General features: G+C 47.9%; 1 protein-coding gene across 1 annotated transcript in view; it reads left to right on the top strand.

The window, feature by feature from the left end:
- The window catches only part of RASAL1 (RAS protein activator like 1 (GAP1 like)), a 33735-nt gene that overhangs the window by 9547 nt on the left and 10323 nt on the right, over positions 1-13865 (top strand). The window contains exons 5-13 of the mRNA XM_006870512.1: positions 2778-2907; positions 5792-5873; positions 5969-6100; positions 7635-7723; positions 8220-8337; positions 8473-8626; positions 8965-9029; positions 9346-9458; positions 10833-11043. Of these exons, the coding sequence (XP_006870574.1) occupies positions 2778-2907; positions 5792-5873; positions 5969-6100; positions 7635-7723; positions 8220-8337; positions 8473-8626; positions 8965-9029; positions 9346-9458; positions 10833-11043 (1094 nt within the window). The remainder of the gene's footprint in view (positions 1-2777; positions 2908-5791; positions 5874-5968; positions 6101-7634; positions 7724-8219; positions 8338-8472; positions 8627-8964; positions 9030-9345; positions 9459-10832; positions 11044-13865) is intronic.

Below are 13865 nucleotides of genomic sequence, written 5' to 3'. Positions count from 1 at the left end.
CTTTCTCCCGCGGAGCGGCTGGTAGTTTTGAACCGCTGACCTTAAGGTTCGCAGCCCGATTCGTAACCACTATGCTACCAGATATATATATATATATACACTTAATATAGAGGCTGCTGTGTGCCTTTGAGTCGTTTCTGACTCATAGCAACCCTGTACAGGGTTTCCAAGGCTGTAAATCTTTATAGGAGTAGAGAGCCTCATCTTTCTCCCGAACTTTGTATGAGACTGAGTCAAAAATTAGCCACACGCTGGTGATACTAAAACACCTGTCCACATCCACAGCTGATGACAACATTGAATGTACACATGAAATGATTCTGTCAAATAGACAAATGACAGTGGATTATGTAGCAAATAATTTGCAAATTAGCCTTGGATCTGTGTATGAAATAATCCATGACAAACTTGGGTTTCAAAAAGTTTGTGTGAGATGAGTACAGAAACAACTCACGGAAGAGCATAAACAGAAACGTTTGGACATCTACAAACAAAATTTGGACCAATACTAGAAGGAAAGTAAAAGTTTCTTTGAAAAAAAAAATCATTACTGGTTTAGAGACATGGACTCATCACTACAAGCCTGAGAGTAAACAGCAGAGTATGGAATGGAAACATTCTCAACTGCCGACCAAAAAAAGTTCAAAAGTCAACCATCAGCTGGAAAATTGATGCTTACACTTTTCTGGGATTCTCAAGGACCAGTATTGGAACACTATTAGGAAAAAGGTTCAACAATCAATAGTGCTCATTACAGTGAAATGCTCATTGAAGAGCTGAAGCCTAAATTTCGGATTAAATTCAAGAGACTGCTATCCAAGTGTGTTGTGATCTGCATGACCATGTATGTCCACACACCTCTGCCCACACTGTTGACATTCTGTAAAAACTTTGCTTTGAGGTATTCAAACACTCTCCCTATAGTCCTGATCTTGGGCCATTGGATTTTCACCTGTTTGGTCCCCTGAAGGCAGCCCTTCAAGGATGAAGATTCACCACTAATGAAGAAATGAAGGCGAAAAAAAAAAAAGTGTAGACAGTGATGCATTTGTAGCTCGCAGCTCAGCCTAAAACATTGTTTAATAAGGGAATATGAAAGCTTGTTGGCAGATGGACAAAATGTATTGAAAAGCAAGATTATATATATATATGTATAAAGGAGCTCTGGTAGTATAGTGGTTACGAATCTGGTTGCAAACCTCAGGGTCAGCAGTTTGAAACTACCAGCTGTTCCACGGGAGAAAGATGAGGCTTTCTGCTCCCGTAAAGATTTGCAGCCTCGGAAACCCTGTACAGGGATGCTATGAGTCAGAACCGACTCCACAGCACATAACAACAACAACATATATATATAAATGATGTATTTGTCTTTTCTAGAAGTTGATCGGCCAGAGTGCAGATAACTTTTGACTCATCCTCGTATGTGTGGGTGTGTGTGTATGTGTGTATTGGAGTCCTGGTATGTGTTGTTAACCTGCTCACTGAGCTATAATTTACCCTTAACATCTACACAAAGGGGTAAAATTAAATAATGAAGTATGAGGCTTGGCTTCAAGACACTTACAGATTTGATAGGAAAATAAAATGCATTCGCTTGGACCAGGAAAGAAAGAAACTGTCCATGTATCTTCAACTGTGTTGGGTGCTTTTCATTTTACAAACAAGACTTAGATAGACTGGGGTGAGGATATGTAAAGTGTGGCAGTGCATGAAGGGGAGAGACCAGTGAGGGCTAGTGTGGTAAGGAATGCTTCTTGGAGGAAGGACTATATGACTTGGTCCTTAAAGGTATGTTGGCAGAGACACAAAGATGCACGTCTATGGATTCTCCTCTGGAGGCAGGTGTGGTCCAGGCTTTATATGCCAGGCTAAAGAGTGTGATCTGCACGACTACAGCATGAGCCCTGGGTTCAAATCCTAGCTCTGCCATCTACTAGCTGGGTGATCATAAACATGGTTCTTCCCTCCCTGTGTCTTATTCTTCTCATCTGCAAATAGGCATCAGTTTACTACCTACCTTAGAAAGCTGACCTGAGAAGCCAGTGACTTACTACATTTTTAACCTTAATTGAATTTTTAAGTCAGTACAATGCCTAGTGTATGTTGTTGTTGTTGTTGTTAAGTGCCATCAAATCAGTTCTAACTCATAGAGACCTTATGTACAACAGAATGAAAAACTGCCCGCAGAACGAAAACCTGCCCAGTCCTCCTGCACCAGCCTCACACTTGCTGCTACACTTGAGCCCATTGTTGCTGCCACTAGGCCAATCCATGTCATTAGGGGTCTCCATCTTTTTCTCCAACCATCCACTTTACCCAGCATGATGTCTTTCTCTAGGGACTGGTCCCTCCTAATAATATGCACCAAGTATGAGAGAAGAAGTCTGACCGTCTTGGCTTCTAAGGAGCATTCTGGTTGTATTTCTTCCATCACAGATTTGTTTGTTCTTCTGGTAGTTCATGGTACCTTTAATATTCTTTTCCAATACCATAACTCAAAGGCATCGCTTCTTCATTGGTCTTCCTTATTCACAAGTGCATGGTGGGTACTTAATAAATATTGGTGCCTATGCTTGCCAATGGAGCTCTGGTGGTGCAGTGGTCAATCACCTGGTAGCTAATTGAACAGTCAGTGGCTTGGACCCACTAGCAGCTCCTCAGGAGAAAAGATCTGGCTATTTGCTTCCATAAAAATGATAGGCAGCCTAGATCATCCTAGAAGTCACTATGAATTAGGAATAGACTCATTGGCACCTAACAACAATAATACCTGCCAGGGATCGACCGCTGGATCAACCTGAGCCGTGTGGACCCAGATGCAGAGGTGCAGGGTGAGATACGACTGGCAGTGCAGATGCTGGAGAATGGGAGGGGCCGCTGCCTCCGCTGCCATGTGCTGCAAGCCAGGTATGGTCACTGGTGGTGGGATGGGGGTGGGGAGTGTGTATGTCTGAGAAAGAGAAGGGGTAAGTTGCGTAGATATATATCAGTTGCTCTGATCTTTAGAATGTCCTTACTTCGTGGGCACTTGTGGGTTCACAACCAGGATCCCTGTGTGAGCCAATAGTTCTAAGTTCACCAGCTGCCAGTTTTTGGGGACAGGGCACGAGTAAAACTCCATGTTGGGTCTCTAGTGATCAGCCACAAGAGAGCAGACATTCATGATGGCTAGGGAGATGAATGAGGAAGTGTAGTAATCAAATTATAAGTGACAAAAACCCAGTTCATACTGGCTTTAGCAAAAGAGGTGATTTATTGGTGCATGTGATTGCTATGTGCTTCAGGCATGGCTGGATCCAGGTGCTTAAACAGTTTCTTCAGCAATTTGTCTCTATCTTTTGGCTCTGTTATCCTCTGTGTTAGCTTCATTCTTAAGCAGACTTTTCCCACATAGGGATAAAGATGGGACCAGCATCCCCAGGCTGGCATCTTACAAATGTAACAGCTCCAACTGAAAAATAACTTCTATTTCTAACCAAAATCCTGGGACAAATTCTTATGCACTCAGTCCGGGATGTATGCTCTTTCTGCAGCAATCAGATAGGTCAGTCAGATTGGTCAGAACTTAGTCACAAATCTATTCTTAGAGTAGACGGTGGAGTCAGCTCATTTATATCAGGTGGTCTAGGAATGGGAGAGGGGCAGGTGCTGCCCCAAAGGAAAATCAGGGATGAAGGTCCAATATACCCACGGATGTCCCCTACAGGGCACCAGCTCATGGACTATCCATCTTCCCTCTGGGCCGCTCCCTTCTCTCTGCCTCAGCTCATCCATCATTCTACTTGCTTCAGTGACTCCATCCTTTTCCCCTCTCATCACCCTCAAACCAATTTTCTGCCTTACTTTCCCATATCACTCCCCCAGTCATCACTTTTAGGCCAACCCGTACCCAGGGAGGGGAGAACTATAGGAAGGTAAATCCAAAAATATTGCTAATGAAGTTCCAGTTCATATAAGCATGGGCTTATTTCAAACAAAAGCTGTGTCTGTGATCAGTGGATGGCTGAAGACAAGTTCTCTCAGTAATAACAGACTAGTCTTAGTCTCATTTGAGTGCCTTTAGTAAAAAGACCCAATCAAACCAGGGGCTTCTGAGGGGATCTACTGGACCAGTTAAATTCAAGGCAGAGAGGTCAGCTCAGGTCATGGAAACTGTTTTTTGGGATTAAAAAAGGAGGTATTCTGGATGATTTTTCTCAAAGAACAAAGATCACAGGGACCCTATTATGAAGAAATGTAAAAAACAAAACAAAACTGCATTGGTGAGAAAAAGACCAGGAAAGTTGCCCTGAGGAATTTGTATCATCACTACAAAGAACTTCTCATTCTTTGAGGGTAGTAAGGGCGTCCTGCGGGAGCTGCATTAGGAAACCTTACCCCATCTACCCTATAGGCCTGATCTTGCCCCTTCAGACTTCCTCATGTTCCCAAACTCAGGGAACATTTAAAAGGAGTGTGATATGAACCCCTTAAGGATGCCAAAATTACCATTTTGATGTGATGTAAATCAAAGAGCTCAGAATTCTTCAGAGAAGGGTTAGAGCGATGGAAATGTATAGACAAAGATGAAAGCTATGTTGAGAAACAGTAACTTCGCATTTTGATATTTCTGTTTAATAAAGGGTTCTATGATTTTGTAGCAATACTTTCTGACATATCCTCATATTTCTAGCTTGCTTTGTGACATTAAAGTCCTTCCTTGACCTCTCTGTGCCTCCACCACCATTTCCAGATTTCTGCTCCTAGTTTGGACCTCAGTTGAGAGTATGGATGAGGGATCACCAAGGGGATAGTGGGCAGGTGAAGGAATTCAGCACAGAGCAGGGGCTCCCCATCTGCTCTGTGCCCACGACCCCCTCCTCAGTCACGAGGCTATGCAGAATCCTTGCAAGCAGAAGAGGGACTGATTGCTGTCGCTTAGCAACTGGGCCAGCTCCTAGGAAACCAAAGAAGAAGGCTCTGGATACCAAGCAGGGAAGGGAGAGGAGCAGGAGGAGGAAGCCCAAGGAAGGGGGTGCCCTTGGATTGGGGGGGACCTTGGGGAGGAGAGGTAGGTCTTTGAGGTTGTTATGGGGACCAAAGTCACCCTCATGCCTGGACTACTAAGTACAAGGGAAGCAGTTCAAACCCACCAGCCACTCTCAGAAACCCTATACAGGGTCACTAGGCATTGAACACAACAACAACAACAGGCAGGTGTACACAACACAACAACAACACAACTACAGGCAGGTGTACACAACAACACTACAACAGGCAGATGCAGGAATGTTTATTGAAGGAATGAATGAGCTGAGCACTCGCTACCCACCCGATGCTGTGCTAAGGGCTTACCCTTTACACATCTCATTTTATTTCACCTTTTGTGAGCTTGGTCTATAATTATTCCTAGTTTCCAGATGAGGGAAATTGAGGCTTAAAGAAGCAATGTGATTGTTCTCAGGGTTACCCAGTCTGACTTCTAGTCTTCTACCCAGGGCCCCAGGGAACCACCGCAGAATCCCTACTCCCCAACTTCACCTTCCTTTTGTGAGGCAGGACTTGATTTTTCTGTGCCTCAGTTTCCCCAGTTGGAAAATAGGGACAGACCACTGCCTCCTCATAGGGTAGGTGTGAAGCAGCAGGGAGATCCCCAGTCTGGGTGAGCATGATGACCATGGAGTAGGTCATTGCTTTGGAAACCAGTGACATTTGAATGATTTACCCTGAAACCCCACTACTGTGACTACCAACTTGGTCTTGGTCCCTAAGGGTCCTGTCCCCTCTTATCCTATTCCCTCTCTTTCCCCAGGGACCTGGCTCCCCGTGACATCTCGGGCACGTCTGACCCATTTGCACGTGTGTTTTGGGGCAGCCAGACCATGGAGACCACTGTGAGTGGGGGATGAGGGGAGTATTTGGAGGTGGGGTGGAGGTGGGGTGGGGGGCACCAGTGCTTTCTCTCACAGACTACCCTCACCTCCCCCAGACAATTAAGAAGACCCGCTTTCCACACTGGGATGAGGTGCTGGAGCTGCTCGAACTGCCAGGAACACCGTCCTCCCTGAGGGTGGAGCTGTGGGACTGGGACATGGTGGGCAAGAATGACTTTTTGGGCATGGTGAGTGCCCTGTCCCTGACACCCTTTGTGGTCCCCCAGTGCCCCATGGGGAAGGAAGGAGGAGATAGATTTAGCCTTTGTGGGCTGGGGCAGGCAGATGTGGAGCCTGCTTCTACAAGTTCCCCAGGAGTCCAGGATTGGCCAGGCCTGGGTGATGGGGTTCCATTGCCCCATTATACAGGCGAGAAGACCAAGGGTACTAAAGGGGCAGGGATCTACCCAAGGTCACTGTTCTGGGAACACAGTTTCTCTTTCGGGAACAGAACAGCCAGGACAACTGTGTGCCTGCTCTGTGCTTCTCCAGGAGAATCTCATTGATTTCGCCCTTACAACAACACTGTATATAAAGCCAGGACTGCTGCTACCCCCATCTTACAGATCAGGAAACTGAGGGTCAAAGTCAAATGGCTTGCCCAAGGTCACATGGCTAAGAAATGGCAGAGCTGCGATTTGAGTTCAAGTCTCTCTGATTTCAGACCTTAAGCCTTACACCTGGAGGCAAAGGGAGTGATTCTTGTTACTTCACAGGAATAATGAATGTGAATTTTTATTTTATTTTTTTTAAAAGGAGGCAAGATTAGATCAAGTCAAAGAGAGATCCAGGCATGCATTAGTAGTGGAATTGTAAAATGGCGCAGCTACTTTGGAAAATAGCCTGGCAGTTCCTCAAAGGTTAAATATAGATGTACCTTCTGAGCTAGCCTGCACCTAGGTATGCATGAAAACATAAGTTGACACAGAAAAGTTGTATTCACATGTTCATAGCATTCATTCATTCATAGCAGCCAAAAAGTGGAAACCACTCAAAAGCCCATCAACTGATGAATGGGTACACAGAATGTGGTCTCACTGTGACTTTTGTGGAGCGGGAGATAATGAAAATGCTCTGAAATTAGTGATGATGGTTTCACAACTCTGTGACAGTAATGGAAACCATTGAATCGTATACTTTAAATAGGTAAATTGTCTGGTGTGTGAATTCCACCTCAACAAAGCTGTTATTTAAAGAAGGAAACACACAGAAGAGGGCCCAGGGGCCTTTTGGACTATCTTAAGTCTTTTGTTAAACATAATTTGTGTTCCCAGATTGTTGTTGTTGTCAGTTCTGACTCATAGCAACCTTGTATAGCGTTGCCGAGGCTTTTAAATCATTGCAGGAGCAGAAAGCCTCATCTTTCTCCAGTGAAGTGTCTGCAAGGTTCAAACCACATAACTTGTGGTTCACAGTCCAATGCTTATCGGATGGAGCCGCCACACTCCCTGTGTTCCCAGATAGAAATCAAAAGTCGCCCAATGCAGACCTGTTTGAGTCCTGGTTGTGCCTAGCACTTGGCTGAGCCTCTCTGAGTCTCCAGATCCCAAGCAGGAGGAAATAATCAGGGACATTCATGTTGTGTCAAAGGGATCTGATGGGGACCCTGGTAGGCTGTGTTGCCACCTGCGGTGAGCTATCTGAGCTCTTGTATCCGGCTGGAGGTGGAGGGTCTGGGCTGGGCAGGGCAGGGATCAGCTGAGGGCCTGTGTGTCTCCACAGGTGGAATTCCCTCCAGAGGTCCTGCAGCAGAACCCACCCAATGGCTGGTTCCGCCTCCTGCCCTTTCCCAGAGCTGAGGAGGATGCTGGGTAAATGTGGGGGCCCAGGCAGGGGACCAGCTGGAACCATGTTGGGCAGCGTTCATTCATTCATTCAACAAGCCTTAGTTGAATGCCAGTCAATGTGTGTTTACATATGAGTTCACCTTGCATCCATTTACCTGTTCACATATGAACATGCCATTTCATGTTACTGGTATATGTGAGAGACTTTGGGCTCTTCCACACCTATCCATACCTGTCCATACCTGTCCTATCCACACCTGTCCACAGCTAGCTACACTGTCCACCCCTGCTCACACCATCCATTCCTGTACCTACTGTCCACACCAGCCATACCCTGTATACATCACACAACCTGTACTAGTCCTTTCCTGTTCACACCTGCCAATACCTACTCACACTTGGTTTTCTGCCACACCGTCCCCATTTTGCAAATACCCATGCAAATATCATCTGTGTTTACATCTGCCTATCTGGAATATCCACCCCTGGTCACTCGTCCTGTGGTCTGACCTCTGGACAGGGGGAGCCTGGGGGCTCTGCGGCTGAAGGTGCGCCTGACCGAGGACCGAGTCCTGCCTTCCTCCTACTATCAGCCGCTTCTAGAGCTGCTCATGGAGTCTGCGATGGGGCCAGCAGAGGTGGGTGCCCCCGGCACGTGGTTCTGCTGGGGATGTGTGGATGTCTGGGTCATGGCCTCCCACTTCAGGTAGCCCTACCTGGGCTCTTTGCCTTGGACCCCAGGGCCACCTCCTCTGCCTCCTGTCCCTGCCCAGGAGGATATTGCTAGCCCCCTGGCTGTGCTGGAGGAACTGACCTCAGGGGACTGCCGCCAGGACCTCGCCACCAAGCTAGTGAAACTCTTCCTCGGCCGGGGCCTGGCTGGGCCCTTCTTGGACTATCTCACCCGGCGAGAGCTGGCCCGGACGGGTGAGTTACTCACTGACCTCCAGACACTATTTCCCAAGGCTGGGCCTGCAGGCAGGTCCCTGGGGGAGGAACGGGGAGCCCTCAGGCAGAGGGTAGGGCTCCTGTGTTGGAGAAGGGTCTCTGCTTTGTGCATCCCCAGCACAGTTCTGGGCCCAGACCCCGAGCTGGCTACTCGTTAGCTCTGTAACTTTGGCCTTTGCACTATGAAAGGAGCTGACTGTGTGGGTCTCCCTGATTCCTAAGCCACAAGAATTATGACCCCCTCCTTAGGTGGGTGGAGTGAACTGGGTCCAACCCCCATATCCCAGCAACATTTCCCCCCTCCCCTGTCCTCTCAGCCGACCCCAACACTCTCTTCCGTTCTAACTCGCTGGCATCCAAATCAATGGAACAGTTTATGAAGGTGAGGAGAAGGGTTGATGGGGCCACGTGGCCGCTACTGAGGGGGACCCACTTCGTGGTGCTCAGCCGGATGCAGCCCTTGGCCAGCCTTGTGTGGCTGGCTTGGGTGTTGGTGGCTGGAGTGGTAGCCCTGCCCAGCCTCTTGGTTGTACCCCAGCCTCACTTTGAACTGTGTCCCATGTACCCTAGGGGTGCCCCCTGCCCCAGTTCTTGGATATGCCTTGCCTTGAGCTGATCCCTATGTGACCCCTACCCTGTCCCTGCTTGTGGGCACACCCCGGCCTTGCCCTCAGCCCTACCCTGTGTGGTGCTCCCAGCTCGTGGGCATGCCCTACCTGCACGAAGTCCTGAAGCCAGTGGTCAACCGCATCTTTGAGGAGAAGAAGTACATGGAGCTGGACCCATGCAAGATAGAGCTGGGCCGGACCCGGTGAGCAAAGCTCAATACCCCAGCCCTTCCCCAGCCACTGTGTCCACCAGGATCCCTGTCACGTGGACCAAGCCAGCTGCCACCCACTCTAGGGAGCTGCACAGATAACGTCAGAGCCTTCCAAGTGAGCATGTAGTGCTTTAGGCTGTGTAATGTCATGGTTAAGGACAGAACTCTGAAACCCATCTCCCTGGGTTCAAATCCCAGTTCTGCTTCTTACCTCCCATGCCAGTTATTTCATCTGAAATATAGGCTCATGTTATTACCTCATGGGTTGCCACAGAGCTCATGAGAGCTACCTCGTGAGTGGGCATGAGAATTAAACAAGTTCTGTGAGAGGGCTTCAAAAAGTTCACAGAAAAATGGACTAGAAAATCATGGCATTTTCCAATGAACTTTTGAAGCCCTCTTGTACACGTCAAGCCCAGTACATGGTAAGTACCCCAGAAGTGTTAGCTTTATTATAATGGTGCTCATTTTATTATTTTATTAATTCAGCCCTGAGTTCTAATCTCAATTCTGCCATGTATTTGTAAGGTAACCTCTCTGAACCTCAGCTGTTAAAGGGGTTATTTTTCAGGTTACTTGACCCATCAGGTTGCCTTTCGGATCAAATAATCCAGATCAATTGATCCAGATCGGTTTTCAGAAGGCAGTTCATCCAGGGCTTAGCTTGTGAACTCCATGTTCTGCTTCCACGGAGTGTGCAGTCTGGGAATGAGTGAGACAGATGGGAAAGCTGCTGCTAAAGCAGGGAACGAGATCATTACAGGAAGAAAAAGGCTCCTCTGTCCTCCATCAACAAAAGAATTATTGATCACCTACTATGTGCTGGGCACTGGGCTGAGCTATGAGGATATGATAAGGAACACATGGACACAAACCCCTCCTCTTGGGGAAGGCAGATTAAAACTAACTAAAGAAAACATTGGAGGCAATCCATCAACCAGAGGAAAAGAAGTAAGGAAGGGGTGGGATGTGCCAGCAGGGAGTGGGGTCCTACAGACAGCCTTCTAGAGCAAAGGACATTTGAGCAAGGACTTGAAGGAAGTGAGAGATGGTGTCTTGGGGAGACCTGGTGAAACAGTGTTAGAGCCATAGGGAACAGCAAGTGTGAAGGCCCTGAGGTCAGAGGGGTGGGGTTTGGCATATCCATCCTGGAAATGCAATGAACTAGAGCTTGTGATGATAAGCAATGGGGGTAGGACAGCCCCCTTGAGGAGCTGAATGTGTGGGTAAGAGTGTTCAAGACAGAAAGAACAGCACATGCAAAGGCTCTGAGGTAGGAAAGAGCTCCATGGGTCAGGATGAAGCTCATGGTTGCACAGGTGGATGCTGTCTTCTGTGCCTGAGCTGTCCCGCTTGCTCCTTCAGGCGAATCTCCTTCAAAGCCTCTGCCTCAGAGGAGCATGTGCGAGAGACCAGCCTGGGGCTGCTGACAGGCTACCTGGGACCCATCATGGATGCCATTGTGGGCTCTGTGGGGCGCTGCCCACCCACCATGCGCCTGGCTTTCAAGCAGTTGCACCAGCGTGTCGAGGAACGCTTCCCTCAGGCGGAGCATGAGGTGGGCACAGTGGGCCAGGTGGGGAGACTGAGGCTGGGGAGGAAAAATGACTTGTCTAGGGTCACACAGTGAGGCTGCCTGTATGAAGCACTCTGTTCCAGCAGCACTCCAGGAGAGGTCTGGGATCCTGGAATAATAATAACCACAATAATAATATTGTTATTTATAATAGTATTATAAATATGATATCATATATAATGATACTATAAATAGTATCATATATAATGATAGCAATGGCAGAGCCCTTACTGTGGACTAGTCCTTGTTTTGAGTGCTTTACGTATTTATTACCACCGCTAATCTCTGTGTAAGGAGCCCTGGTGTGGCACTACGGGTTAATGCGCTGGACTGAAAGTCCTCGGAAACCTATACAGGGCCGCTATGAATTGTAACTGACTAACCACAAAGTTGGCAATTCAAACCCACCAGCTGCTCCTCAGGAGAATGATAAGGCTTTCTGCTCCCATAAAGATTTACAGCCTCGGAAACCCTATACAGGGTCAGTATGAGTCAGAATAGATTAGGTAGTGGGTTTGGATTTGTTTTTTAATAATCTCTGCTTCACCCTACAACGTGGGTATGAGTACTACTCCCATTTTTGTAGAGAACTGAAAGCACATAGCTAGGAAGAGGTGATGCTGGGATAGGAACCCAGACAGACTGGCTCCTGAGTCTTGCTCATAACCACCAAATAACAGATTTTGGCACAAAGTAAATGCTTCTTAAGTTCCAACTGTTATTGAGAGAGAGACACACACACATAGATAGACAGCCACGCAAACCTGGCACATTGTAGGTGCTCAGGAGGAGACACTGAAAATAAAATCTAAAAATAAGTCTCTGATACCAAAGTTGAAATTGTGCTGTGGATTTCAGGCAGATGAGGTAAATGAATGACGCTGGCAAGGTGTAGGTCAGTAGGGAGTGGTGGAGACTGTGGAAATCTATAGAACCCCCAATTCATCTAATGGGGCATCTCTAGACTCTTGTTGCCATGTAGGAATAAACTCACTGCCATCCAGCCAATTCCGACTAATGTTGTGGTACTGTGGGTTAATGCGCCAGACTGCAGTTGTTTGACCTGAAAGGTTGGTGGTTCAAGCTTACCAGCTGCTCCTCAGAAACCCTATACAAGGTCGCCTTGGGTCGGAATCGACTCGGCAGCACTTTACAACAACAACATACCTTTACAGGAACAGACAGCTTCAACTTTCTCCCACAGAGCAGCTGATGGGCTTGAACTGCCGACCTTGCAGTCAGTAGTCCAAGGCTTATCCTACAGTGCCATCAGAGATCCCACATTGCCAGAGCTTCTGAGTTGTTGTTTTTTAAGCCAAAATTCTGGATTTTATGTGGGGACTCTCATTTAAAAAAAAAAAAAAATGTTGGCACTAATTCGTGGTTGTTTTTTTAAAATGTACATCCTGACTTCATACTCAGCACACCCTCTGAGGTGGCCATCATTGTCCTTGTTTACATATGGCATTGGGAAGAGTAACTCATATACACAGGCCTGAGGTAGCAGGAATGCACGCCGGGATGTGACTTGCTGAGCTGTGGAGCTGGAGTGGTCCAATCTTAAGAGCCTGGATATGTGCTACATCTGTCCCAACTTCTTTGCAGATGGGGAACCGAGGCCTGGAGAGGCGAGGAGTCTGGACCCAGGGTGTGATTTAGACCTAGGTGGTTTTTGGACTGCACGCTGAGATCTTTCCCTCAGCCCTCCCTCCCCTCAGCCCCTGTTTCCACTCAAGGAGTACAGGAATGTGCTCTGCTCCAGGTTGGAAATTGGGATGTGGTTTGATTTACACCCTACTTTGCCTGGCTCTCACCTGAGCTGCCAGCAGAGGTGTTAAGTGGAGCACAGCTGTTTCTGGGAGAAGGGAAAGCAAGGGGACAGCCCCTCCAGACAACCCAGCCTTTATGGAGAGCCAGTATCAGAAACACCCCAGTGCCCCTCCCTGCTCCCCCTCCCCATTCTCAGCCCCAGAGTTGGGCAGTGGCCTTGGGCAGGAAGCAGGGAATCTCTCAGGCCCATAGAGACAGGTGGGGTCAGGGAAGCTCCTTTTTGCTATTCTGACACCTGAGTCTCCCTCTGGAGAAAGGAGGAACTGAAAGAGTGGATTGTTGTTGTTGTTGTTAAGTGCCATTGAGATGGTTCCGATTCATAGCGACCCTGTATAGGGTTTCTGAGGAGCGACTGGTCAGTTTGAACTGCTAATCTTGCAGTTCAAACCAACCTTGCAGTCCAGTGCAGTATAGAATAACTACAGCTCCACACTAGAACTCCAAAAGAGTGGATGGTGAAAGCTAACCTTACCCTTGAACCTGGCTGGGGAGGGGATGGTAGCTTTGGGGGTAGCTCAGGGTTCAAGGGAAACCTGAGGGAGTGTGGGGGCACAAAGACCCTCCTTCTGGGCAGTGCTTAGCAAGGTTTGTTGTGAAGACTGCGGTGTCCCCAGGAAGCTGGCACACACCCAGGAGAGGATTTTGCCTCATGTGTGAATACAACCCTTAAAAAAACTCAGGAACGCATTTTCAGGCCAAATATAGCTGGCGAGTGTGAGAGGTGGGTGTGGAGCTGGTGTTGTGGGAGCCAGATGCACCCAGAATGGAGGCACACCCTCTTCAGAGCCCCTTCGGCTGGGATTGAGAGAACCTGCCTTACATAGAGGGACGCCAGGACAGAGGGTGCTCATGAGATGAATTCTGGAGCCGGCTCAACTGGGTTCACTACTGAGCCTCAGTTTCCTCATCTGTAAATGGAGAATAACAAGGCCTGGCCCTCAGTGAGCATGCACTCCACAGTAGCTGGTGTTGGAGAGCAGGAGAGTGTGGGT

This window comes from Chrysochloris asiatica, unplaced genomic scaffold (assembly GCF_000296735.1).
Source record: "Chrysochloris asiatica unplaced genomic scaffold, ChrAsi1.0 scaffold00142, whole genome shotgun sequence".
Classification (NCBI taxonomy): domain Eukaryota; kingdom Metazoa; phylum Chordata; class Mammalia; order Afrosoricida; family Chrysochloridae; genus Chrysochloris; species Chrysochloris asiatica.
This window is presented reverse-complemented; position numbering and strand designations above follow the sequence as displayed.